The following is a 26,439-nucleotide window of genomic DNA, read 5'->3' as shown; positions in this document are numbered from 1 at the left end:
CTACCTTTGTTTTTTTTTTTTTTTTATAATATATTTATTGAAGTTTTCAAATAAAGCATATATTAGATAAGCACCACTTATCATTGTCCATTTAACATCTCTCAATTGTTACATGGGACTCCCCCACACCTCCCGCATACACTTACATCATTATTAAATTAATTTCAAACAAATTATCATTTAACTCATCTTAATTAATAATCTTAATTTGGTTTGACATATAATTCAGCCTTAAATCTAATTTAATGGTAGACAATTGTCTGCACTGGCATCCAATTCAGCACTCAGCCAAATTACAATATTTTTGTAAATAAATCTTAAATTTCCTCCAGTCTTCTTCCATCCTTTCTTCTCCCTGGTCTCGAATTCTGCCGGTCATCTCGGCTAATTGCATATAGTCCATCAGTTGCATCTGCCATTCTTCCACAGTGGGTAGCTCCTGAGTTTTCCAATTCTTGGCAATTAATATTCTTGCTGCTGTTGTTGCGTACAAAAAGAATGTTCTGTCCTTTTTTAACACACTCTGGCCGACAATACCCAGGAGAAAGGCCTCTGATTTCTTAGTAAAGGTGTATTTAAACACCTTTTTTAATTCATTATATATCTTCTCCCAAAAGGCCTTCACTCTAGGGCAGGTCCACCAGAGGTGAAAAAATGTTCCTTCATTTTCCTTACATTTCCAACATTTGCTATCAGACGAATGGTATATTTTAGCCAGTTTAACAGGGGTCATGTACCATCTATACATCATTTTCATCACATTTTCCTTCAACGCATTACATGCAGTGAAGTTCAGCCCAGAGGTCCACAACCTTTCCCAATCTTCAAACATAATATTATACCCAATATCCTGCGCCCATTTTATCATTGTTGATTTTACCATTTCGTCATGTGTGTTCCATTTCAGCAGCAAGTTATACATTCTTGAAAGTACCTTAGTCTTAGGTTCTAACAGTTCAGTTTCTAACTTTGACTTTTCCACTTGGAATCCTAGCTTTTTGTCATTTTTAAACACTTCTTTAATCTGAGCATAGTGTAACCAGTCTCGCACTTTGTCTCTCATCTTTTCTAAACTCTGCAATTTCCAGTTGTCACCATCCTTTTCTATTATCTCCCAATATTTTGGCCAGTTGGCCTCCATATTGGCTCTTTTCCGAGCCTTAGCCTCCAGGGGTCTACGTGGGGCTACCTTTGAAGGTGACCTGGAAACTACAACTAATCCAGAACGTGGCAGCTAGACTGGTGTCTGGGAGCAGCCGCCGAGACCACATAACACCGGTCTTAAAAGACCTACATTGGCTCTCAGTACGTTTCTGAGCACAATTCAAAGTATTGGTGCTGACCTTTAAAGACCTAAACAGCCCCGGTCCTGTATACCTGAAGGAGCGTCTCCACCCCCATCGTTTTACCCGGACACTGGGGTCCAGCACCAAGGGCCTTCTGGCGGTTCCCTCACTGCAAGAAGCCAAGTTACAGGGAACCAGGCAGAGGGCCTTCTCGGTAGTGGCGCCCTCCCTGTGGAACGCCCTCCCACCAGATGTCAAAGAGAACAACAATTACCAGACTTTTAGAAGACATCTGAAGGCAGCCCTGTGTAGGGAAGCTTTTAATGTTTGATGTATTACAGTATTTGAATATTTTTTTTTGGAAGCCGCCCAGAGTGGCTGGGGAAGCCCAGCCAGATGGGCGGGGTACAAATAATAAATTATTATTATTATTATCTCACACATTAAAATAACTTTTGCTGTATCTTCACCCAACCATTGATTACAATGCATGTCAACTCAGCAACATGAGAGACCTAATGTCTGGCAATAAGGGAACTCAATGGAGCACATCAGAGAACTTGAAAATAGATGGTGCCCGTATAAAAGTAATAACTTTTTTTAAAAAATAAAATAAATTCTGCTCTCTACACGGGCTTACAAATCCATTTACACTCAACTTTCAAGATTTGGACAAAATGAGAATAGGTTATGGTCCAAGGCCTCCCACCCCATGTAATGTGTATATAATGGAAAACACTGCTACCTGGTTTTCAAAAATAAATATAGAGCCTATAATTATAGATATGTGGAAATAAAACAGTTGTATTATTTGAAATATTTTTACAAAGATGGACAACCGCTTACCACTAATAAGATGCAAATTCAGTTGGGAAATATTCAGATACCATGGTTATTAGGCTACCAGTTAAGGTCCTTTAAAACAAATTCCCAGGTTAAAAACAAAGCCACAAGACAATTGTCAACATATTAAAAGAATAATAGTGGAATAAAATATAACAAAAGGACTAATATCATCTTTGTATAAATCTATTAGAGAGGTTTGATTTTGTCTTCAGCAAAATTTGAGAAGGTGGTGGGAGCTGAATTGAGATTTAGAAATTAAGGAGGCGGCATGGAATAGACTGTGGACAAAAGTGCCATGCAAATCCATATCAGCAGCAACCACAGAAAAAGCTCTTAAAATTTTGCACAGCTGGTACTTAACACCTAATGTTCAGAGTTATTCTTTAAAACATTAGTACAATACCGTTTGCGAACTGACTAAGTATCAAATTTGTTTAGGCTTACAGAGCAATCCTTAATTTCTGAGCAAGGAATAGACTGGAGAGGAAGGCCTGCTGCTGGGAGCCTTCTTGTCCCACAGGACACCATCACTGCTATTGCTCTGCCACCAGCTGCCCTGATTCCATTCGGGATTGAATGGAGGAAGTATTGGATTGGTAGGATCCAAAGCCCTCCCATTCCTCCAACACACCCTCTTTTACTTTACTTACACTGTTCAACTGAAGGAAAGAAGAGAAAAATTGACTGTGATGGGTGGGAAAAAAGGAAAAGGCAACCTTCCCCATTCCACCTTGTTTGGTGTGATTGTAGCAGAACTTAGGAAGTGGAAATTTATCCACTACAGACTCTTCCTCCTCCCTGGCAGCCTCTCTTTCCACCCCAGCTGCCTAGTAGTTAATATTATTATAAGTTGAGGGTGCCAAATGCCTGACTTCAGTAAATGGGGATGTCAAACCTGTTTGGCTTAAGATATGTGTTAGACTCGTGTATTAGGCCAGTCCCAGTGAGTATTTAAGCTTTGTGCTAGACTTAATTACAGTGGTACCTCGGGTTACATATGCTTCAGGTTACATACGCTTCAGGTTACAGACTCCGCTAACCCAGAAATAATACCTCGGGTTAAGAGCATTGCTTCAGGATGAGAACAGAAATCGTGTTCCGGTGGTGCGGCGGCAGCAGGAGGCCCCATTAGCTAAAGTGGTGCTTCAGGTTAAGAACAGTTTCAGGTTAAGAACAGACCGTCGGAACGAATTAAGTACTTAACCCGATGTACCACTGTATTTAGGGAAGTTAGAGTTCAGAATGGCAGTTAGGAGTTAAGAAACAGAGTTACTAAGCAGTGGCTGGAGAGAGAGAGTCAAAAAGCAGGATGCTGATGTCTGTTTTGAATCCAGTGCTGTGACTTTGGGAGAAGCCAGAACCCCTTGGAATGTAATGCTGGAGATCCCTCCATTGGATTTAGGTTGTATATATGTATAAATAAACCACATATCATAAAGACATCACAATCTCTGTTGTGCCTCATTGTCCCAAAGGGAAAACAGACCCTGGGTTAAAGCATGCCTGCAATCCCTGGAATCTCATCTTTTTTTTTTATAATAAATTTTTATTGGTTTTACAACATATATTAAAACACAAAACAACTAACAATTAACAACATAACACATAAACAAACAAACATGTAAACACATATAATTTCTTAAACTCTCTTTCTTGAACCTTGTTTCAACGACTTCCCCATACCTCCCTTTTCTGCATCCCTGTTTTACATTTTCCCAGCAACCCCTAATTTCAATACTTGTAATTCAATTTCTAATCTTTTTCCTCTTACCCAATTATTTATCACTGCAATTCTGTTTTACATTACCCATGACATTTTAGCACTCATTAATTTTACAACAGTTCTTAAGATAAACTTTAAATTTCTTCCAATCTTCTTCCACCGTCTCTTTCCCTTGGTCACGGATTCTGCCAGTCATCTCAGCCAGTCCCATATAATCAATCACTTTCGTCTGCCACTCTTCCAGCGTGGGTAGTTCTTGTGTCTTCCAATACTTTGCTAAAAGAACTCTTGCTGCTGTTGTAGCATACATAAAAAACGTCCTATCTTTCCTTGACACCAATTGGCCCACCATGCCCAGGAGGAAGGCCTCTGGTTTCTTATGAAAGGTACACTTAAGTACCTTCTTAATTTCATTGTAGATCATTTCCCAGAAGGCCTTGATCCTTGGGCACGTCCACCAAAGGTGGTAGAAAGTACCTTCAGTTTCCTTACATTTCCAGCATTTATTATTGGGCGTATGATAAATTTTTGCAAGCTTGACTGGGGTCATGTACCACCTATACATCATTTTCATAATGTTCTCTCTTAAGGCATTACATGCCGTGAACTTTATACCGGTAGTCCATAACTGTTCCCAGTCAGCAAACATAATGTCATGACCAATGTCTTGTGCCCATTTAATCATGGCTGATTTAACCGTCTCATCCTGTATATTCCATTTCAACAGCAAGTTATACATTCTTGACAAATTCTTAGTATTGGGTTCCAACAGTTCTGTTTCTAATTTTGACCTCTCCACCTGGAAACCAATTTTCCTGTCCTGTTTGAAAACTTCATTTATTTGGTAATAATGAAGCCAATCTCTTACTTTTGGCTTCAATTTCTCATAGCTCTGCAATTTCACTTTCCCCTCCTCTTGTTCTATAATTTCCCAATATTTTGGCCATTTTGATTCCATATTAAGTTTTTTCACTTCCTTAGCTTCCATTGGTGACAACCACCTAGGGGTTTTGTTTTCCAACAAATCTTTATACCGAATCCAAACATTATATAGTGCTTTCCTGACAATATGGTTTTTGAAACCTTGGTGAATTTTAACCTTGTCATACCATATATATGCATGCCAGCCAAACCTGTTATTGAACCCTTCCAAATCCAAAATGTCTGTGTTTTCAAGAAGCAGCCAGTTTTTCAGCCAGCAAAAAGCCGCTGATTCATAATACAATTTTAAGTCCGGCAGGGCAAACCCCCCTCTTTCTTTTGCATCAGTTAGTATCTTGAATTTTATTCTGGGCTTTTTGCCCTGCCAGACAAATCTAGATATGTCTTTCTGCCACCTCTTGAAACAATCCATTTTATCCACAATCTGCAATGTTTGAAACAAAAACAACATTCTCGGCAAAACATTCATCTTAATAACAGCAATTCGGCCTAACAAGGAAAGTCTCAAATTTGACCATATTTCTAAATCTTTCTTAACTTCTGTCCAACATTTCTCATAATTATCTTTAAATAAGTTCACATTCTTAGATGTCAAATTAATCCCCAGGTATTTCACTTTCTTTGCTACCATTAAACCAGTTTCAAATCCCTGGAATCTCACACCGCTTGGATATTGGGGTAGTGTGTAACAATACTTTAAAAATGCTTCACCTTTAATTCACCATATCTTCTTTGACTTTGCTCACTCCTACATATCAAAACGTGAGAAAAAAATACACCTGAAGCCAGAGGCATTTAACATATCTTTAGTATTTCAACAGTAATACAGCATTTTGCGTGTTTGGCAATATTACTATTACTAAATGTTTATCACCAACAGGGACAAATCAACACAGCTCATTAATACATACTGTTCTGGTCCAGAGGGCTGACTGAAAAGACTGGCATGGGAAGGGCAGAGATTTCATGGATTAGTGAAGAGGAACAGTGGAATATGAAGAATTAATTTAGGAGAGATCAGAGAGGTGAGGTTAGAGTTGTTCAGGGAAGACTTTGATAAAGAACAGGAATGTGTGGAAGAGGTTGAAAGAAGAGATTAAGGTAAAAAAAAAATGCAGTTAATCCTGAAAATTGAAGCAGCATAAATCCTAAACACATAGTCAAAGCTGGTACATAAGCAGTGAAATCTATGGAGGCCTAACCACACCCTCTGCTGGTTATTGCAGGTATTCCTGTATTCTTTTTTAAAAAATTAATAAATTATTGAATGATTTTATGTTACAAAAAACAATACAGCCATACTACCACTAAATATAATTAAGAAATAAAAATTACATACATCAATATTTAGTTTGTTGTTTGTTATTTGCCATCTTATTTCCTTCCAAACATTGCATACAAAAACACTCTTACAGGTATTCCTGTATTCTTACAGACTGATTTACTACTGTCATTTCTATAGGGCTGGGTTCAGAATTCCTGTGAACAAAACTCATAGGATGCTTTTGTCAGAGGAAGGGTGCTCTGGAAGGTTGGCCCCCTCTCCCTAACATTGTGGGATGGGGGTTGCAGGCAGTGGCAGCTGGTAACATTTTGACTTGGTAGGGCTACAGTGTTTAACCTTGCTGTCTTCATCACAAAAGGGCTTGTGAAGCACTTAGTTAGGAAAGTATGCCTTTATACTTGTGCAGAATCACTGGCGGAGGAAAAGGGCGGGGGAGCGTACCGCCCCTGGCAGTGTGATCCCGGTGGGGTGCCATTGCGGCTGCCTCCCTGCCTGTGCTGGGCACCACACCCCCAGGATGTGCGCCACGCCCCCAGGACGTGCACCAGCCATGCCCCCGCTTGCTCTCCGGCCCCCGGTGCCGGAGCATGAAGCTCTGCCACTGTGCAGAATGCTATTGTCTCTCCCTTTCTTGAAAAGGTTATTCCTTGTACAACTATGGACAGAGAAAGAGCTTCCAAGTAAGAGGGCCCAGGTTTGATTTTCAAACAAGAATGACTCACATTGCATCCTTCCTTCTACACACCTGAAAGAAATCTAAATGATTTTTTAATGAAAGTACGTAACTTCACAGCAAACCAAATTATGGAAACGATGGGAGGATGTAATGTGAAATAGCTACTTGTCTTTCTAGTTGCTCATCTTATTTCAAGTTCCATGGCCTTTGTCCACTGACATCCTTTGAAAATTTATTTTTAATACGACTGAGCATTCTAAAAAAATTGGATGATGCTCAGCAACCAAACAATTATGAGAAACAGGCCTAGGTGCCAGCACTGAAGAGGCGGACTGGAACAATTTATGGGCCAAAAACCCTTTAAGATCTGTGTTAATTCGCAAAGGGGAGAATTATTTTAAGTTAATTTATACATGACATTTACACCTTTAAGATACAGTTACATAGACGAAACACCTACCAATGTGCTGGAGAGAAAGTAAGGCAGTTGGTACGCCTTTCCATAGATGGCAGTCATGTGAACTTGTGCAGACATTATGGGAAAGACTATTTGTGGAAATAAGTAAAGGTAAAGGGACCCTGACCATTAGGTCCAGTTGTGACCGACTCTGGGGTTGTGGCGCTCATCTCGCTTTATTGGCCGAGGGAGCCGGCGTACAGCTTCCGGGTCATGTGGCCAGCATGATTAAGCCGCTTCTGGCGAACCGGAGTAGCGCACGGAAACACCGTTTACTTTCCTGCTGGAGCGGTACCTATTTATCTACTTGCACTTTGATGTGCTTTCAAACTGCTAGGTTGGCAGGAGCTGGGACCAAGCAATGGGAGCTCACCCCGTCACGAGGATTCGAACTGCTGACCTTCTGATCAGCAAGTCCTAGGCTCTGTGGTTTAACCCACAGTGCCACCCATTATTTGTGGAAATAAGTGGTTACAAATCAGCATGTACAATGCAATCCAAGCATGGATTTATTAAAGATATTTAAAGAAGATCAGTTCAATTTACTTCATAAGCAACTCATCATTTTTCTCCTGGTGGCAGCACAGTTACTCATAGCATGAAACTGGAAAGGACTTGAACACCTACATATCACATGATGGCAACAGAATGTATAGATTATTGCCGTAGCTGTAAAATTGACAAAAAGGGTGCATGCCTTGAACAACACACCCGATGCAGATGATTTTATTGAAATATCCCTTTATAACTATTTGAATGAACACTTGGAAGACTGGCACCCACCAGGCTTATGGTAAAATCTGACACATTCCTACTCTTCTGTTCCAGGGGGGTGGAACTGGAGAAAACTTAATGTTTGGTTCATATTTTGTTGCAAATCAATAAAAATATTTTATATATGTAAAGAATGACATTATACCTCTTATTTAGAAATTAAGCCATACACACGACAAATGTTTGAATTCATGTATTGTTTACACTTACACATCCATTGCCAAAAAGCTAAACACACAAAAAAACTTTAAAATGTGAGGAACAGTTGCATGCAGTTTCGCTCCCCCATAATCAGCTTAACTATTTATTATACAAACTACTTTCCCCCCTCTAAATTAACAGCCAATAGACAAACAAATGATTGTTGTGGGCTTCCTACAGACATCTGGTTGGCCCCTGAGAACAGAATGCTGAGCTAGATGGCCCTTCAATCTGATCCAGCAGGGTTCTTAGACAGTTCTGTACAGGCAATGAGATGTGGAAAACACAAACAGCATTCTTCTTTTTTCTGGGACATTGTGGCAAATGAATTCGGACATATCCATCTTTGAAATTCTATACTGCAAGAATACTGACTATAGATTGGACTGGAGATGGGACAGTGACTTTGTAAATTAAAGTCACAAGGTGGCACTATGGCATTGTTTTCACTTAGTGTGCAGAGTGTGTGTGTGTCTAAGGCTGATAGTACCATGTGACTGTATTCCTCTGACCCTCTCAGGAGTTCTGCTTTTTAAAATACAATGAGATATGTCCTCTTATGCAACTAGGAAAAGGTTGTACAAAGGTTCCCATCATATGGGGGGAAATTAGGTAAGGCAAAATTCTGTTGGGGGGAAAATAGATATGCTGATACCGACAGTGAGAACATGAGGGAATAAAGCACTCTGCTATTTTGCAATTACATTAATAAATTAAATAGTTTGAGAACAAATGTTATGCATTCATTTTTCACTGAAGATACTTGCATGCTGCTTTTGAAGCAAACCTCACATTGTTAGTTAACATTGTTTAAAAAAGCCACTGCCATTTGAGGTGTTTGGAGAAGAGGAAGTCCACCACTCAGAGGCAATGACTCCTCCAAAGTTTTGGGTGGTGGTTGTTTTTCTTTTACACAAGGTACTCCAGTTCCTCCATCTTGGATTGAAGACATTGATGTTATTTTTAAGCAGTTTCTCCTAATATCTTTTGTTCGCTTTTAAATAGATGTAAGTTGTTTGCCAAAGCGAACCTTCTTGATCATAATAATAATAATAGATAATAATAATAATGGTATCTGGGGTTAATTTATAGATTAGCCAAAAATAATCTGGTTTGAAAACTGACAGAATGAAATACAGTGGAGAAAAATGTAGAAGTTTTGCATTTAGGCAAAATATAATTATGAAAACTTGAATGTAGACTTCTAGAATGGAGTGCATGTGAAAAGGATCTTGGTATGGTAATCAATCACAAGCTGAACATAATAGCAATGTGATGTTGGCTGAAAAAAAGGATAATGGAATCTTAGGCTGTATTAATAGAAACATTGTTTCCAAGTAAATGAGAGGTAATAATTATACTTTGTTTTGCATGAGTCAGAATACATCTATGTCCAGTACTGGGCATCATAGTTAAGAGGGATATATTTTATTTTATTTTATTATTTTATTGATTAAATGTATATATCACCCTTCACCCAAAGATCACAAGTTAAAAATACAGGATAAAAGCACAAATAAACAGAACAAGAGCAAAACAAAAACACACAAACCCCAAACACATTTAAAAGGCTGCAGAATATTAAACAGCCAAGGGCCTGGTTGATGAGGAACGGTTTTACCTGGCGCCTAAAGATAGTGAAGGCACCAGACAATTTTCCCTGGGGAGAGCATTCCACAAACAGAGAGTCACTGCAGAAAAAGCCCGTTGTCATGTTGCCACCCTCTGGACCTCTCATGGAGGAGGCACACAAAGGGCCTCAGATGATCATTGCAGAGCCTGTGTTGGTTTATATGAAAGGTGGTCCCTGAGGTACTGTGGTGCTGAGATGTTTAAGACCATGGATGGGGAACCTGCGACCCTCCAGATCTTGCTGGACTACAGATTTTGCTGGACTACAACTTCCATCATCCCTGACCGTTGGGCCATGGTGGCTGGGCCTTATGGGAGTTTGAGTAAAACAACATTTGGAGGGCCATAGGTTCTCCATTCCTGACAGAGACAAATCTGAACAGACTCAGAGGAAGGCAACACAGTTTGCCAGTGGTGTGGGGGAAAAAGGCCTATGAGGAAAGGTTGAAAGGAGCTGGTACATTTAACCTAAAGAAGAGGAGGGAAAACATGGGAGCACTCCTTAGATACAGGAAGGATTGTCAGATAGAAGAAAACAATATAGTACTGGACTAGATTAACCAGGGCTAGTTTAGATCTTAAATTTCCAGGTGGGCTTAATTTATAGGAAGCTGCATTTCCAAATGTAATCCTATGCACATTTACTTGGTTTTAAAACATCTAGTTGAAATCAGTGGTTCTTAGTTCCAAAAAGGTATTCACAGGGTTGGCTGTATGTTGGCCTTACACAAAGATGATATTACACTAAATTACACTAAGACAATTCCCTAAGTAGACTGCTCATGACAAAGTGTTTAATTTATAGGTGCCTGCACAACATACCCCATGTTCCTGTTTTCAGATGAAGTAGACATACATCTTATTGTACATAGAATGTAGTTTATGTTGCAAATCACAGGTCTATAATTATACATTATAATCCAGGTCTTATAAATGGTAAGGTTTGTTCTTGGCTACTGCTTGTGTTTCATTTCGAGAGAAACAAACCCTGATCCTGAGTTTAAACATAATGACAAGCCAGACTATAGCCAATTTCCTTGCTCGTGTGGCCCCTGCAAGAACAGGAGAGGCGTGGAGTGCCTGCTATTGAGGAGTGGGCACTGGCACAATAAACTATAGTTTATTGTCACTATGGTTTAATGAGACAGGCCAATCAGTAAAGGCTTCCGTCAAAACACTGGGCAGACCGAGAAAACATTTGTTTGGTTTTGTATTTCCCATTTCCAGGCAGTAATGCCCCTTATTTTTTTAGCTTATCGATTGTAAGCTTTGCAAAGTGCATGACGGGGGGGGGGGGAATACTGGAACAGAAAATCTAAAGCATATGGTGGAACAATTATTATTATTTCCATAGCACTAGTTTCCTCTTCTAACACTCCCTTTGCAATTTCAGCTGAACTCCACCCACATTGTCAGAGTTGCATCTTAAACAAAAGTTGAAGTAGTACCATCTGCTGCAGTTCAACTTTTGTATTTACATGTTTTCATAGAATAAAATAATAATAATTCTCACAAACTGCAGCATATTGGAAAACATGACAAAATATGATCTTCCAGATTAAATGAATAGATTAATTAGAACAAAATCACAACTTTGTTCTTAAGTGATTGTATGGAAAATCTTTGTTGCGCTCCAATAGGAGTATAGGAGCAGGGAATGGGGCCACTATTTCTTGGCTGAAGCAGATGCAGCACTGGGCTAGGAATGGCAGAGAAATCACACAATTCCATAGAATAAAGTAGTTAAAAACAACTTAACTTTCATTTTTAAAGAGTAAGTCCTTGGGTCTGAGAGTTCCCCACTGCAGAGTGCTAGGGGGTGGGGGAAGGGAAGAAACATGAAGATGAACAAGAAATCATTCACAGAGCTATCCCAAAATAAATTTAATTCACCTTTAATTCACCTAGCAATTATGGTAACAAATCTCATGGGTAGTTCAGTGAACCTTGTTCAAATGAAAAAGTTCATTCCAAGGCCTGGTTGTAGGTCTGCTTGTAATTCCTTTTAAGTCACTGTAAAATAACAGAGTTACTAAAATGCTTTTTGAGAACAACGGCAAGTAGTTATCCAGAACACATTATTAAGGTCTACATCCTTTATTAATAACAGCACTCAAAAGACTCAATGCATTTTCTCAGGGACACTTTATTTTTGTTCGTTATATTTAGAAATCACAAGCTTGGTTGATGCTTTCAAATAGTAATTTCCTCCCATGTTATTAGTAGCTAAGGTTTGATTTATCACACCTATTATTGACTTTGATTTGCCTTGACTTTACACAGTAGCAGAAGTTAAATTGCTATGTTTTCTTATTCTTACGAGTGTAACAGCCCTTTTATTGGAAGTTCAATAGTATGTGAGCTAGCTAGACTAACAAAATTCAACTTGATACCCAATTTGGCTTTAGGATTTTCACTTGCGTTTTACTGAAAAAAGCTTAAGGCATTCCCATTGTTGGCAGTAACTGATTGCACATCCACTGAGGCACAATCACACACATGTACAATATACTGTATAAAGATTAGCAAGCTGGGAGGCAGTGATTGGACGAAATGTGCCTTATTAAAGTAGAAGCAACTAGAATTTTCTTTTAAACAAATGTAGCTTAATATTCAGCCAATTGTTTTTATATATAAATTTATAAAAGTTCCACATCCCATGTATTATAGTATAATTTGGAAGAATCTAATTGTATTGTCCTAGCTTTCTGCTCTCTCTCACACTTAGCTTTATTTACAAGACCCAGCCATTCACAACTAGGAGGAAACAACCATGAGAAATGGGTTATAGCTCGAGGCTTTTTGCATACATGAATTACAATGAAAGAGAAAAACTGTTTCCTACCTTCTAGTTCCTCTCAATTCCACAGCAATTTGGAGATGCGCTTTTCATTTAGAGCGGTTTCAACATGGAGGTTGAGACCCAACATAGCTTTATACAAGAGCCTTCTCTTTCAAATTGGTCACATTTGCATAAAATGTTTGCAGAATCAGAGCCTGAGATACTATGGAGAGCAACTTCAGCGTATTTTAAAGGCCAGGTAGAGCAAATTTTGTTACGCAGCCAACCATCTGAAAGGTCACTACACAGCATGTGAACTATCATACCAAACAAGAATTAGTACCAACGTTTTACTGATGTTTTAATTTCTTATATGAACCAACTGGAATATCTAGCTACAGGTCAGGATCACATGATCAGCAGAGAGATGAAGCAGCACATGCAACATGGTCAAAAATTTGAGACTGCTTCCGTATATAGTGCTAATAAATGAGATCAACCATAAGACTGCTCTAAACCCAGCTCAGGACACCTGCCTATTCTGTTGCCCTCCACCTCAAACAAGGGCAGTATGGGTGCTATGGCCTAGGCTCTGCGGCTGCAGAGTATGTCAGTTTAAGGTGGTATAATGATAGGATTGCCATAGTAAAAATTCAAAAATATACAGAGTCTGGTGGAGCAGGGTGTTACAAAATAAAGGAGATCAGTTCTGTTCTATGGTACTGCTGTGATCTAAAATCAAACAACTATGTTTTTTTTTAAAGGGGCATCTGGCAACCCTAGTGCAAAGTGAGATATCTTAAAATCTGCGTTGTATTTCTCTTTTAAATGTGCAATAAAAATAATTTTAACATTACTTCTGCCAAAATGAACCTAAGTACAAGGCTTCTTGATGGCATACTTTAAAAAGAAAATTCAAGTTATCATTCTCAATGTTTTTGGTGATCAGGAGCACAAACATTTAAAACAGAGGTGAAACTCGTGGTTGCTTGAAACATTAATATTCAACAGAACATCAAACTGAAAATTACAAAACCCCAAAATATATAGTAACTACATAATTATAGATACAACATTATAGCTACAGAAGGCATGCTCATCAACAATCCATCATAAAATTACAAAATAAAATAATAAGAAAATTCCTTTACAGATCAAGCTAACTTAATAAGAGCAGACAAAAGTGATGTACTGAACCAGCCAGTAATCAGGTTTAAAACTCATGCCTCCCTTTTAGAAGGTTCAAGCACTGCTGTAGTGGAACACAAAAGGCCTTTGGAGTGCACATGGAAAACTGTGTTTAGACATAACAAAGGTTCCCCCCCCCCCATTAGACACAAAACACGTAAAATTGCTAACTACCCCATTGTAAGACTTGCTCTGTCTGCACATAAATCTTCAGGCCGAGAAATCCAAGTATAGTTGGGAGGGTGCTTCTGAATCCTTAGTTTCAAAAGCTGTTTCCTCTCCACCAAAAAGACTTCCTATACCCTGGAGAACTGCAAGAGCAATCCCTGGTGGTGCGGTGTGAGAAACTGTAGCCGGGGTGGGGGTGAGGGGTAGAGAGGACAACACTAATGTGGAAAAATCTGTGCACAGGCAGCTAAGGAGCTCTTTGGATCCTAACCATGGGCTGGAGTATACCAACAGCTATGCCAGCATAACTCTACAACTAACTGCTTTGCCAACATTGCAGGCCGGCCAGCCAATGGAACTAAATGGGATTGCTGCACCAGAGGTCAAAATGCGAAAGAGTCTTCTTCAAGAAGGGTTGGGAAGAAAGAGGAGATCCAATCCAAAAGACATACCCAGCCTGTTAATTAAACAGGTGTGCCAGGTGTGAACTCTCTCTCTCTCCTTCTCTCTCTCTCTCTCTGTCATCACATAGATAGAGACAGGGGGGGAAATTCTATCTGTATAACACTTAGCAGAGAGGGGACATCTCTAGAAGAAGCACTAGTGTAGTTAACATGTCATTCTTCTGAAGGAAAAGCGTGATATAAAAACGAATCTTTTTCTTACCAATTCACATTAAAATGCCCCAAAGCCTTCCCTTGTGAAGTTTAACATTCAGAACATCGTTTACACGATTTAACTTTCACTGCCATTGCACTTTTGTTTTCTGCACAGCCAAGGCCTTAATATTGGTACACTCTGCATCATACACCACTAGCATATTCTGCACACACCTTTAGTGCACTAATGCACTAGAGCCCTGGAGACTGGTTTCTGAAGATATAAGGTTGGATCCATACTTGCCCCTCTGTGAACAGAAAGGCTCCTTCCTTTTAGAGAGGCAACTGGGATCCAGCAGAGGATGGCCATGAAGGAAGGGGTGGTGGTGATTTTTGCCAATTCCCTCTTTTGTCTTCTGCCCCCAAAGCTACTTCCCACCCTGTTTCAGAGGATTCCACAACACTCTGGACAGGTTTTCAGGGGACAAAGAAGACTGCAGGGGGGGGGGAGAGAGATTAGCAAAAATTGCCTTCCCACCTGCTTCCTCCAATACGAGCATAACTGTTGACTGAGAGCTTCAATCAAGCCCTTAATTTCATTATCAACTAACAGATTATACCATTAATTTAAAAAATAGACATTATATTCCAGTTTTACAGTACAAATGTATATTTATACCACTTGCTAGAAATGGCAGGGGGTTTCCCACGGCCATCTGGTTGGCCACCAGGAGAACAGGATGCTAGACTAGATGGGCCCCTGGCCTGATCCAGCAGGCTCCTATGCCTGATTATTATATAAGCAATTTCTTCTTGGTAGGGAGAGAATTGGGGATTTTATCCAACTTTTCTCTAGTCTCACATATCATCAGAAAGCTTAAGAAATGCAGATTAGAAGGAATCAGCATGCAGTGGATATTTAAAAAGAAAAAAAATACCGACATTGAATAAGAACCAAGTTCCAAACAGATTTTGGCAGGTGTCAGTCATGAGTCCGATGTCATTTTCAGTTATGGAAGTAACAAAATTTTCAGCTAAAAGGAAAACTAAGAATGTACTGTCACCACAAGATAGACTGAAGCTCATCTTTTTCATGGGTGAGAGAATATATATCAGATACTCAACTTTTAAGCTGATATGCAAGCTTTTTCAGAGCTTTCTTAATTATTTTTTCCCTTTTCCTTCATAATTTGGTCAAGGAGAAATCAATTGCTTTATTAAAGCTAAGGCAGTTTTGATACTGAGGCTTATTTTGCTCACTACAAAGAAGAAACCATATTTGCCACTGAGCATAGACTCAGTGGGGAAGTGTAGCTGATAATGGCTCCCTGGACATGATAGTGGTGTTTGCAAAAGTGTTGTTTTCATTCTTAGATGTACACTTAAAACATAATAGTTGTATATCTAAAAAAGAAATTTCTGACATAGCCCTTTACAAGGGATGCAGATGGTACCATTTATTGGCCGTAAAAATTATTTAAAATGCCATTTTTTTATTGTTGCGGCAAACGTTTTCTAAAAATCCACTTTTAAGGAATCTACAACTAAAAAGCTGTATATGAAGCAATGGAGGCATCCACTCATTACAGCTGCTACAATCTGAAATGCAAGACAAATTAATTAACAACTAGGCTGAGGGCTCTGATTTCTGCTGCACCACTCCAATAAAATTACAAAACTCACTAGGACAATTAAAAATCAGGACAAACAGTAATTAAACCCAAATAAGGTACGTTTCCATAAAATATGGACTTATTGCATGATAGTTGAAGACAACATCTTTGCATGATCAGCCAGAAAGACAATATAGTCCTGCTCTAAGTTTACATGGATTGCATACAATTATGTGGGGACTGGAAACTGTAGGGTAGGTGATAAAACTTTTTCTCTTCTTCATTTCCTAAGGTTGGTGGATTGCTGTTGAAAGCATCACACAAAGGTAACAGTAGGGCAGTTTATCAGTCCGTCATGCTGCCTCATGATATAGTAGCATGAATTCCACTTATGCACCCCTGATTACAGGAAAGTATCTCCTGAGCAGAGGTACTTCCTATGTCATTCACTGTAACTCTTCTGAAGGTGCCATGGTACAAGCAGCTTGAAATATTTTTCTCTCTTCAACAATTGTCAGTGAGCTGTCAGCAATTTCTTCTATGTGAAGGATAGCCAGTGCTTAAGTTCCTCTACACCCTGCACTATTCGAGTATAATAAAAGTCCATATTGGCGGCAAAGTCAGTACATACAGGAGATTCTGTGTCACCAAGCGTGCAGTACAGCGCAGTTCCTCCAACACTAAGGAATACAGTTGCTACGCACAATAAGATCAGCAGAACACAGGAGCCACCTCCAACTTCCTCTGTAAAGATAAGATACATAACACACAGGTGTTGAAATCGCAGGCAACCGAACTACTTTCCGACTCTTACAAGATAAAAGATGCATGGCTTTATCACTTGTTTCTACAAGACCCTCCACCCCCTCCGTTTACCATCCAGCCTGATGATGAGTTCTGGAGGACTCAAAAGCACCCTGCTTACCATTTTGTGACACGTAGGTTGGTGTAACAAAGGCATTGCCTTACTATGGGTCAACATGGCTTTGTGTGAAATGGAAACACTGAACTTGAATGAAATGGAATGAATGTACTATGTATGTCGTCTCCCCCCCCCCCCCATAAAAATATAGAATATAGAAACAAAAATTGGAAGAGAACAATTTATAATAATCTATGCCACGAGTAGCTAAAATGTAGGGCAATGCCTAACATCACTGAATACAGTGTAAGTTTTTTAGTTCTACAGAATTGTTCATCAGGCTAGATGGTAAACACAGCAACTATGGAGTGGGGAGAGAAGAGAGGGACAAAAATATTTTGCCTAAGGCTGAAGCTATGGAATCTGTATCTGGTACCAGTCTTACAATGAAATGGGGAAGGAGGTAGTAGACATTCAAAGGATGCTATATAGGGCTATGTGGGTAGCAGTTTGCACCAGTGCCTGTTGTGAACGAGAAGCATAAAATGGCTAATTTTCCATTTCTGAAAACAAGAACTAGTCTGTGTCCATCCTTAAGCAGGAGACATGACGATCCCTTGTTCAATAGATTTCAAGTATGCCTTAGTTGACTGCAACTCATATTGTGTAATTTGGGGGGCAGGGGCAGGGGGTTGTGATAAACAAAAGCAGGGTACCTTGGTCAAATGTGTCTTCCATTTCTAGGAATCTTACTCTTCTTTTAGACTCTCTCCGCTGGATCTGAGCATCACTGTCATCTCTCTTCTTTAATATTGACACAAGCCCCTCCGCAGGAACAGTCTAACAGGAAAGATAAAATAGGTGATTTTAATGACAGACTATTAAGTGAATGGACTGCCTTGCACATCACAATATAGTAAACTATGGTTTACTGCTGGCTCCCAGAGAAGAGCTCATACTTATTTGCTCCTCCTTGGTCCTTTTAAGAACAGCATCTTGTCTGGTTAAGGGATCTCCTCCTTACCTATGACCAACAGGCAAGTTTTTGTCCTATGGTTACTAATCATGATTAATGAGGAGACCTCAACCTTGGTTTAGCTCAGGGGCGGACTTTGGTAATCTTTCATAATATGGTGCCTTGTAAAGTCCCAAATTTGGCGCCCCCAATGGATCTTCTCAATTATTTATCTTTTCAATTTTGCACCCCTTCAGCTCAGTTCCCTATGCAGGAGAACCTCCTGTACCATCCTAAATCTGGTGCTGCTTAGCTGTACACTGAGCTGTGCTAAAGGAACTGGGGAGGAGCAAAGCACATGTGAATTTCTCTCTAGGAGTTGGCACGTTTGTGTGGTCCTGGTAAACTGTGGTTTGGCTTTCCCTTGATGTGCAAATTAGGCCACTATGTTTGGCTTTATATACAGTGGTACATCAAGGTACAAACACCTTGGGTTACAAACACTTTGGGTTACAGACTCCACTAACCCAGAAGCAGTACTTTGGGTTATGAACTTTACCTCAGGATGAGAACAGAAATCACGCGGCGGCAGCGGGAGGCCCCATTAGCTAAAGTGGTGCTTCAGGTTAAGAACGGTTTCAGGTTAAGAACGGACCTCCAGAACGAATTAAGTTCGTAACCAGAGGTGACACTGCATTTCATTGGCTACATAATTGCACCAATATATTCCAATAATTATGCAGCATTATATAATTTATATTACTAAACTATGACATTTGCTTCTAAACTTTGCTATTGTTGGAACTTATAATTAACATGGGTTATTTTGCAAGGAATTTCCCCCTAAATCACCATAAACTGTAAAGGTAGTGCTATACTGTGATTACAATGTAACATACAGTCTGAATAGTCATATTTTTTCTTTATGTTATTTATTTATTTATTTATGATGAAAAATATTTATGCTTTTTCTTAGCTGAAAAGTTGCCTTTATTCAATTTGATTACAATCTCTTTATATATTTAAAGGGGTTTCCTTCTCTTACACATACAGTTAGACACTCAGCTCAGCGTACATCTCTATGCAATTTTAGCATTAGGAGGGCATAGGTTTCTGCTTTAAGGGATCTTGTACTTACTACAGCTCTCAAATCACAATGTAACTCTGCGCTGTCTGGAAAATGACCACATGAGTATTACAATTCCTTACTGGAAAATGCTAACAACATCACTTCTCATGAATGATACAATCACATCTGCCCCTACCACACTGTGACTAACACCAAAGCTCATTATGCAAAGAAATGGCTGACAGAAGAGTTGAAAGTGACTAGTCTCATGATAAAGTGTGAAGACAACCCTTCTCAGTTTCCACCCGCAAAGCAGTGATTTTGCAGTGAGACTTGAGATGGACTCACTGTCTTGGGCGTGCTCAAAAGCTTCCTGACACTTTATTTTGAGACTACATAGTTGGTGAGAGTCATTCCCTGCTATGATAGTATATCATCCAGCAATAAAAGGAGAATAGTGAGGCAGACTGAGGAAAGAGCGAGACCAGTGAAGGGCCCACTTTCAGCTGCTTGTGTGGATAAATTCAGTCACAGTTTGATTCTTCTGTGACGCATACAGGCTACTGCTGCACAGGTTGGAAGCTATTTTGCCACACAAGTGCCCCCTTGCTCAGATGCTGGGAATGTAACAGAGCATTAGAATGGGCGCAATCTTGAAAGCAAAACGCACAATTACAAAGCACATTTTTATAATGTCTCTAATGCATACTTCTGGTATTAATAGTTTTAGTTCTATCTGAAAAGAGAAAATCAATAAGCCGAACTTCTAAAAGCACAAGTACGCAGAGCAGAGATGTTAGTAGCTTGTCTCTGAAGAGGGAGAAGTTATTTGTGCTATTTTGGCAAAACCATTAATAATACTTTATGAATTATTCAACATTCAAGGCCGCTGCTGCGCACATGCTACTGCTATTATAATTTTATGTGGTCAGGCTAGAAACAAAACATTGATCGTTGTTTTTTTGATTGTATTATATAATAATATAAACCCTAACAGGAAGATTGCAACCTTGAGTATTAGCTGTTGATATGGAGGCAACTGGCAATATTAAAGGTTTCACAATATGTTGCATATTCCAAGCAACTTGGAACATGTATCATTTATCTGAAAATAAACTTTCAGCTCATAGTAATTTGCTATTACCCTGCCTTGACTTTGGAATTGCATTGTGCAATGCATGAGCATGGATACAATAGACAACCATAACTTATATAAATAATGAAGGCTTGCTAACTTGGAGTAAGCCTCCATGGACATCATGAGTCTTACTTTCAAGCAAATAAGGGGTGTGCATGTATATCTTGCAGACTGTTTTAATGTATGGACATGCTTTTGGTTTCCCCCACACCAATTGTTTCACACAAAGATTTGCTTTCTGAACATTACATGTGGACAATAATTATTTTCCATAGATTAGCTGAACGGGGTGTCATTGTACATCACATTCTTCTTATCCTGATACAGCATATTTCAATGCTTCATGCTGAACACACATGCAGATCAAGCATGAGGGTGGGTCAAAGGTCAAATTATGTGTTAAAATGTCAACAGAATCTTTACTGACATTACTTTTAATGCTACAGTCCAGAAAATTCCCCTGTCTTTATGAACTAAACAAAGCAAAGGTCAAATTCTAAAAACAATGAATACTGAACAGCTGATCACTCACAGGCTTCAACCAATTATTCTTATCAGCCTTTGAGGCTAAGGCTCCCTCAGTGGGGTCCCATTCCTAAATGGGCCTACCCAGTCGCTGTCCCTCTCACTCTCTGTACCCAAATCACACCACTGCCTGTAAAAAGGGAGCAAGGCAAGTGGAGGTTTCTCCTGATCTTTGCTCTTGTCACTGCTGACATGCTTGGAGAGAGCAGGTGAACAGACTGCAAAAGCGAGACGAAGGCTTTGGGGGTCATGTGAAACTAGGCGGGTGCCCAACTACACCAACTCCAGTCCTGATGCTTGTAAATCTGATCAGAATAAAACAGGAAACCTAATAAAACTACTGGATTGCTCTTGCTTCCCCTGCAAATGCATAGCCAAGGCAGGTAAGTCAGAACATTACAGAGTCTTACATAGTACAAGATATAGCCCTGCTCCAACACCCCCCCTGCTTTTCCTTGATTTATGTATCTCTGAAACACATGCCTCCAGTTGACACAGCCTAGGGAACAAACTCCCTCTAGAGAGAGCCAATATTACTCCATATTTGGCCTGGAGAGATTGCTATTGAATGATGCAAGGTACTCTCTGTCCCCTCTTCAGAGACCAAAGTCTGCCTGCAAAGAAGTCAGAGCGCAGAGAACAGCAAACCTAAGTTAGGAATTACATAATGTTTCCCATAAGAACACTGTATCATCAGCTTTTGCCTTCTTACAGTAAACATAAGATGAGGGGAAGTAGGAACGAATGGCATTCAAATGGTACTTAGAAATGCAAAAAATAAATAAACACGGGGTGCGGGGCTCACTATGTTTACAGATACTGAAGTAACATAAAAAAGTGTAACATAAAAGATGGATTTCCTCTTAAGTATTTAGAAATATAGAAGCTGATGCAATTTTGGAGCAGATTTTTGCTGTATACAATACTCCCTTGAGACATGGTAAAAAATGAGAGAAGATAATAAATGTATCCAATTGTAATCCTTACCCATAAACTAGGCATTAAAACTGAAGGTTTATAAGAAGGATGTTTAAAATATTGCTAATAAACTTCAAAAACAAACACTCTGTTCAAACACACCTCTTTGCTGTGCTGTTCCAGTTAACAAACTGTGCCACTGCTACTGGATGAAAATGGAAATGACTGACTACTGAAGACAAGTTATTTATTCTGCTTCTGAAAGTTAGCCTTAGGGATCAATCTTGCCTTCAAAAGAGTTTTGAGGGGGGGAGGCAAAACTAAACAGAGGGCTCTCTTCCTTCAACCTTTTACAGAGCAGAGCATAATGGATAGCCTTTGGTGAACAATATTCTAGATGATTCATTTAGCATGCCCAGAAGTACACTGTGACCTCAAATATGTCAGTCAGCTATAAAAGTATGGTGTGTTCTGTCTCAATCTCTGACTTCTGATGGTGGCACTATGTGCTTTGGAACAGCAGTAAATAGGATAAGCCATTATATCCTCAGGCGTTTCATTTACCAACTGTACCTAAATCAATAAGAATAGCTTAAAACTCCTTTGCTAAGTCATTCTGCCCATTTTCTTGCTGCTCAACTTAAAAGAGCAATGGTAGAACCAAATATATTTTCATAAAGAGAATAAAATACACTCATGATTGTTCATCAGCCAGCCATGACTAGAATAACTGAAATGTTATTGTTAACCTCAGTTTGAGGTAAAGCAAAAAGGTCTGAAATATTCAAGTATTTTTTTACAAATGCACGAGAGAGCTTTTTTCATTCTGCGCCCCCTCCTCATGATTACTTTTGCTACTCTTCGGCCTCTTAAGATGGATAAGTTTATTTATTTTATCCTCTTATTTTTCATAAAGAAAACTTACCTAAAACTTAATCAATAAACTTGGAAAGGAAAAATAAACAACACATCCTCCTAAACATGGCTTCTTTTCAGGAAAAAAAACACAAATTTTTTCATGCTAAAGAACACAAATAATATAAACCACGAATAGTGCCAACAGTGTTGGAAGTTATTTTTGCCAGTGTTTACCTCTGCAATCTCTATTCGTTTTGCAAGTTCATCAAGTGAAGAAAAGCTTTCATCCAGTGAATAACCTTCCGATGAACTATAAAGTGCTTGTTCAGGAGGCATATGTGGAAGAATTTCAGAGTCCCCTTGGCTTGCTAGGCATTTAAGGGACTCCTCTCTGTCTGTTATGCAACCATTTAAAAACCGATCAAAGAGGTCTTCTGGTTCTTCATTTTCACCTTCCTCTTCCAGTACTGCTGTTTCCTCCTGTATCCCTTCGTATGGAACACTGTCCAGTTCAGGCATGTTACTTTCAGCCTGCACATCCCCGGTAATGTCTGATGTTCTGCCCTGCACAGATTTCCTATCACCTCCATAAGCTGTCTGTTGCTGGTGCTTGTTTAATACGTTGCTCCCCAACTGAGTACTGGAAATCACAATAGAGCCGGCTGACCTGAGTAAGTTTTGTTCAGACTGAACAGTTTCATCTGAGGGAATTAGATCAGGAGGCATATAATCGGCCTCTGTCAAAACCAATGTGTCTACCATTGGCTCACTACAGCACTCTGCTGCAGGCTCCTCAGCAGCTGCTTCTATTTTTGCTACATCCTCAGAGAACTGCTCTTCTCTTGGCTGCAGACCGTCATCTTCACTAGCATCCTTTGTAGATAAACAGCCTGGCTGAGGCGTGCCCAGTGTCTCTGTGGGCTGGGTGGCTGGCTCCACTGTTGATTCATCATTGCAGCGCTCCTCCTCCATGTGGTGCTTCCCCACAGAGAGTCGAAGACTTGCCTTCTCTTCAAGCCTATGACACTTTTCGGGTTGGAAGCTCTCACACCTCTCACTCTCTTTGCGATTGTTCTCTTTCTTTGGTTCAGCGCCAGGCCAAGTCTGAGTATCTAATGCAATAGGGAAAGAGTTCAAGCATTTAGAAGTGATTCAATACTTCAGCACTGTAGGAAAAAGAAGAAGAAAAATCAGCAACCTGATAGCACTACCCGTTAATGTTTTGACTGAATTCCTGTCTGGCAGCAATCGCTCTGCTCCACTAATTTTCATGTGTAAAATACAAATCATAGTTAAAGTGAAGCAGCTAACTTGTTTTCTATTGACTTTTAGAGCACTTAAAGACACCTCTACATACCCTGCTGAACAAGGGTGTGATTAGTTACATATGTGCAAGTTTTCCTTTGGCTTTGGCACTAAGTGGCTTGATTTCACTTAAGTATATTATATAGGAAAATACAAATTGCTTTAAACATTTTAAAGGAAAGGGAAACTGTGATGAATATTGGTTGCTAAAAATATAATGGTAGCTTCAGTAACTATAATTAAAAAGGTACAAACCATACTGTTTACTGAATTTTTTAAAAAAAACCTTCATATGAAAGATTATAAAATCTCCATGATGTTTACTGCTGCAGCCCTATGCACCACTAAGTATGCATAGGTACCATTAAAAAAAGTATATTTAACTATGCAATGGGTTGTTATTGGGCAGAGTAAAGGCTGGGGGGGGGAGGGGAAGGAAGATTTCTTGGCAGAGAAGCCACTGATTCCTAAGCCCTGCCAGCTTGCAGGTGGGAGCTGCTTGTTCTTTCCTCACCTGCTGCTATTGACAGATGTTTCCTAATTTCTCTCCTATTGACACTAAACAGATTAACTATGCCAGCTCTGTGGTTAGTTATTTGGTTTAGGTATGTGTGTCAAGGGAATGGGAGGCATCTTCTGGTCTACCCAACATGTCCCTTTTCACGCCTTACTGCCATCAGCAGTGAAGGAGCAATGGCAGAGGCACTTTCTGCTACAACTAGGCCATCAGCCATAGGATGGCTCCCTTAAAGTTTACTTTGATAGAGTGGATGGGGATGAGCTTAAGTGATAACAGTATCTCATGTTTTGAACCAATGCTTGCAGTGCTCCTGATGTAGTACATCACACCAGGATACCTGTGTAGCATCGACAGATACAGAACAAGGAGGAGATGATGGAGATACATGCCATCCAGGGGGTCTAGAAACAGCTCAGAATCCTATTCATTGATGCAACCTGTCTCACATGGTTATTTTAAATACTTTTTAAAAACAAAAAACAACAACCTTCATAGAATGAAAAGTACCGCCAAAGCGAAAAGATCTCTCATGTAGAGAAAAAAAAATTCAGCAGCAAAGCATAACCAGAAACCTTAGGGAATAAAATGCTAGGCTCAGTTTCCATACCATATTTAGATAAAGCTTATAAGTTTTAGAGCAACAGATACATAGAAATGCAGGCACAAAAACTTGGCTACCTTCCTATAAGGTCACGTGAGGACAGAACCATTAAGATTTCTCAGAACAACATAATTATTAATAAGAACAAATAGATATTTTGACATTTTCTATGTAGAAAGATAAAAATGCACTTAAAGAGTCTCTTTTCCAACTAGAAGCTTTGTTGTGGAAACTTGAAAATCTGCACAACAAAATCATTGGTCATGCCTCTATAGCGTGAAGTAGTCATTCCTTCAGCGCACCAAAAGGCACTGACAAAAGAAACTTCCTTAGTAGGACTGTAGGTCTCCCCAGGAGGCCTGGATGCTAAGGGGATGCACTGCCTAGCAAAAACCCTTTCTGTACACAGTGTGGCAATCAGCAGATCAGAGCTCACTTGGGAACAAACATCTGCTAATGTGATGAGACAAATATATGTAACTTAACCGCTGATGACATTACCAGGGGGCCACATATATGAGGCGTGAAGAGAGGACCTGCAGAACACAGACCACAAGGAAGCGAAACAAGATATTACTAAAGGGGTCAAAGAGGCAAAGAGGTTGCCTGAGATGAAATGTGATCGTAGCGAGAGGACATGTTCCTGATCTTTAGTGAATTGACTGATTAGGATTCATACATTGTCCTGCTGAAATATACTGCTTTGCTGGCACCACCATTTTGTTTGGATGACCTCAGTACTGGAGGACAGCATAGGGAGCAGCTTAGGTTTCTGTATACTAGCTGTGCTGAAAATAGTCACAGAGAAAAAGCTAGCAGAGGGATATGTCTAAACAAGAATTATCTAACACAACTAGCTTGTGTTGATGAAGACAAGTTGATACCAAGGCATTCTTCAAAGTCTCCCTGGTTATAGTGGTACCTTGGTTCTCAAACTTAATCCGTTCTGGGAGTCAGTTTGACACCCGAAACGGTTCGAAAACCAAGGCGCGGCTTCTGATTGGCTGCAGGAGCTTCGTGTACTCATTCGGAAGCTGCGTCGGACGTTCGGCTTCCGAAAAACTTTTGCAAACTGGAACACTTACTTCCGGGTTTGTGGCGTTCGCGAGCCAATTTGTTCGGGAGCCAAGCCATTCAAGAACCAAGGTACCACTGTATTTGATTTTAGGGCACTTTGGAATCAGCAGAGCCTTCCTTGGGCTAACTGGTAAAGCTCCAATTTTACTTCCACCTGACGATCACAGGCACACTGGCCATGTCCCTTTACCAAAGGTGTTAATTATACTCACAATCATAAAACCATTGTTTGCTAATGATCCCACGTTGTGGTTGGAATTCACAACTGATTTACCATGCAGTCCTGTACTCAGAAGTAAATCTCAATGACGGCAATGGGGCTGACTCTTATACTGGGTATAGGATTCCTTGATTATACAGTCTTTTCAACCCTCAAGCATGCCACACATCAGCAAGGAGAAGGCTAAAATCTGTAAGCAGCAGGCAGGTACACATCCAG

General features: G+C 39.7%; 1 protein-coding gene across 4 annotated transcripts in view; it reads right to left on the bottom strand.

The window, feature by feature from the left end:
* Positions 1 to 11,948: 11,948 nt before the first annotated feature.
* Positions 11,949 to 26,439, bottom strand: part of CNST (consortin, connexin sorting protein) — a 41,346-nt gene continuing 26,855 nt past the window's right edge. For all 4 annotated transcript variants that reach the window (XM_083604291.1, XM_083604294.1, XM_083604292.1 and 1 more), the window contains exons 10-12: positions 22,732 to 23,609; positions 17,751 to 17,874; positions 11,949 to 16,916 (exon numbers count right to left, since the gene is read on the bottom strand). In XM_083604291.1, coding sequence (XP_083460417.1) covers positions 16,711 to 16,916; positions 17,751 to 17,874; positions 22,732 to 23,609 — 1,208 coding nt within the window. In that variant the 3' untranslated portion in view covers positions 11,949 to 16,710. The remainder of the gene's footprint in view (positions 16,917 to 17,750; positions 17,875 to 22,731; positions 23,610 to 26,439) is intronic.

This window comes from Podarcis filfolensis (assembly GCF_964270895.1).
Source record: "Podarcis filfolensis genome assembly, chromosome: 3".
Taxonomy (NCBI): domain Eukaryota; kingdom Metazoa; phylum Chordata; class Lepidosauria; order Squamata; family Lacertidae; genus Podarcis; species Podarcis filfolensis.
This window is presented reverse-complemented; position numbering and strand designations above follow the sequence as displayed.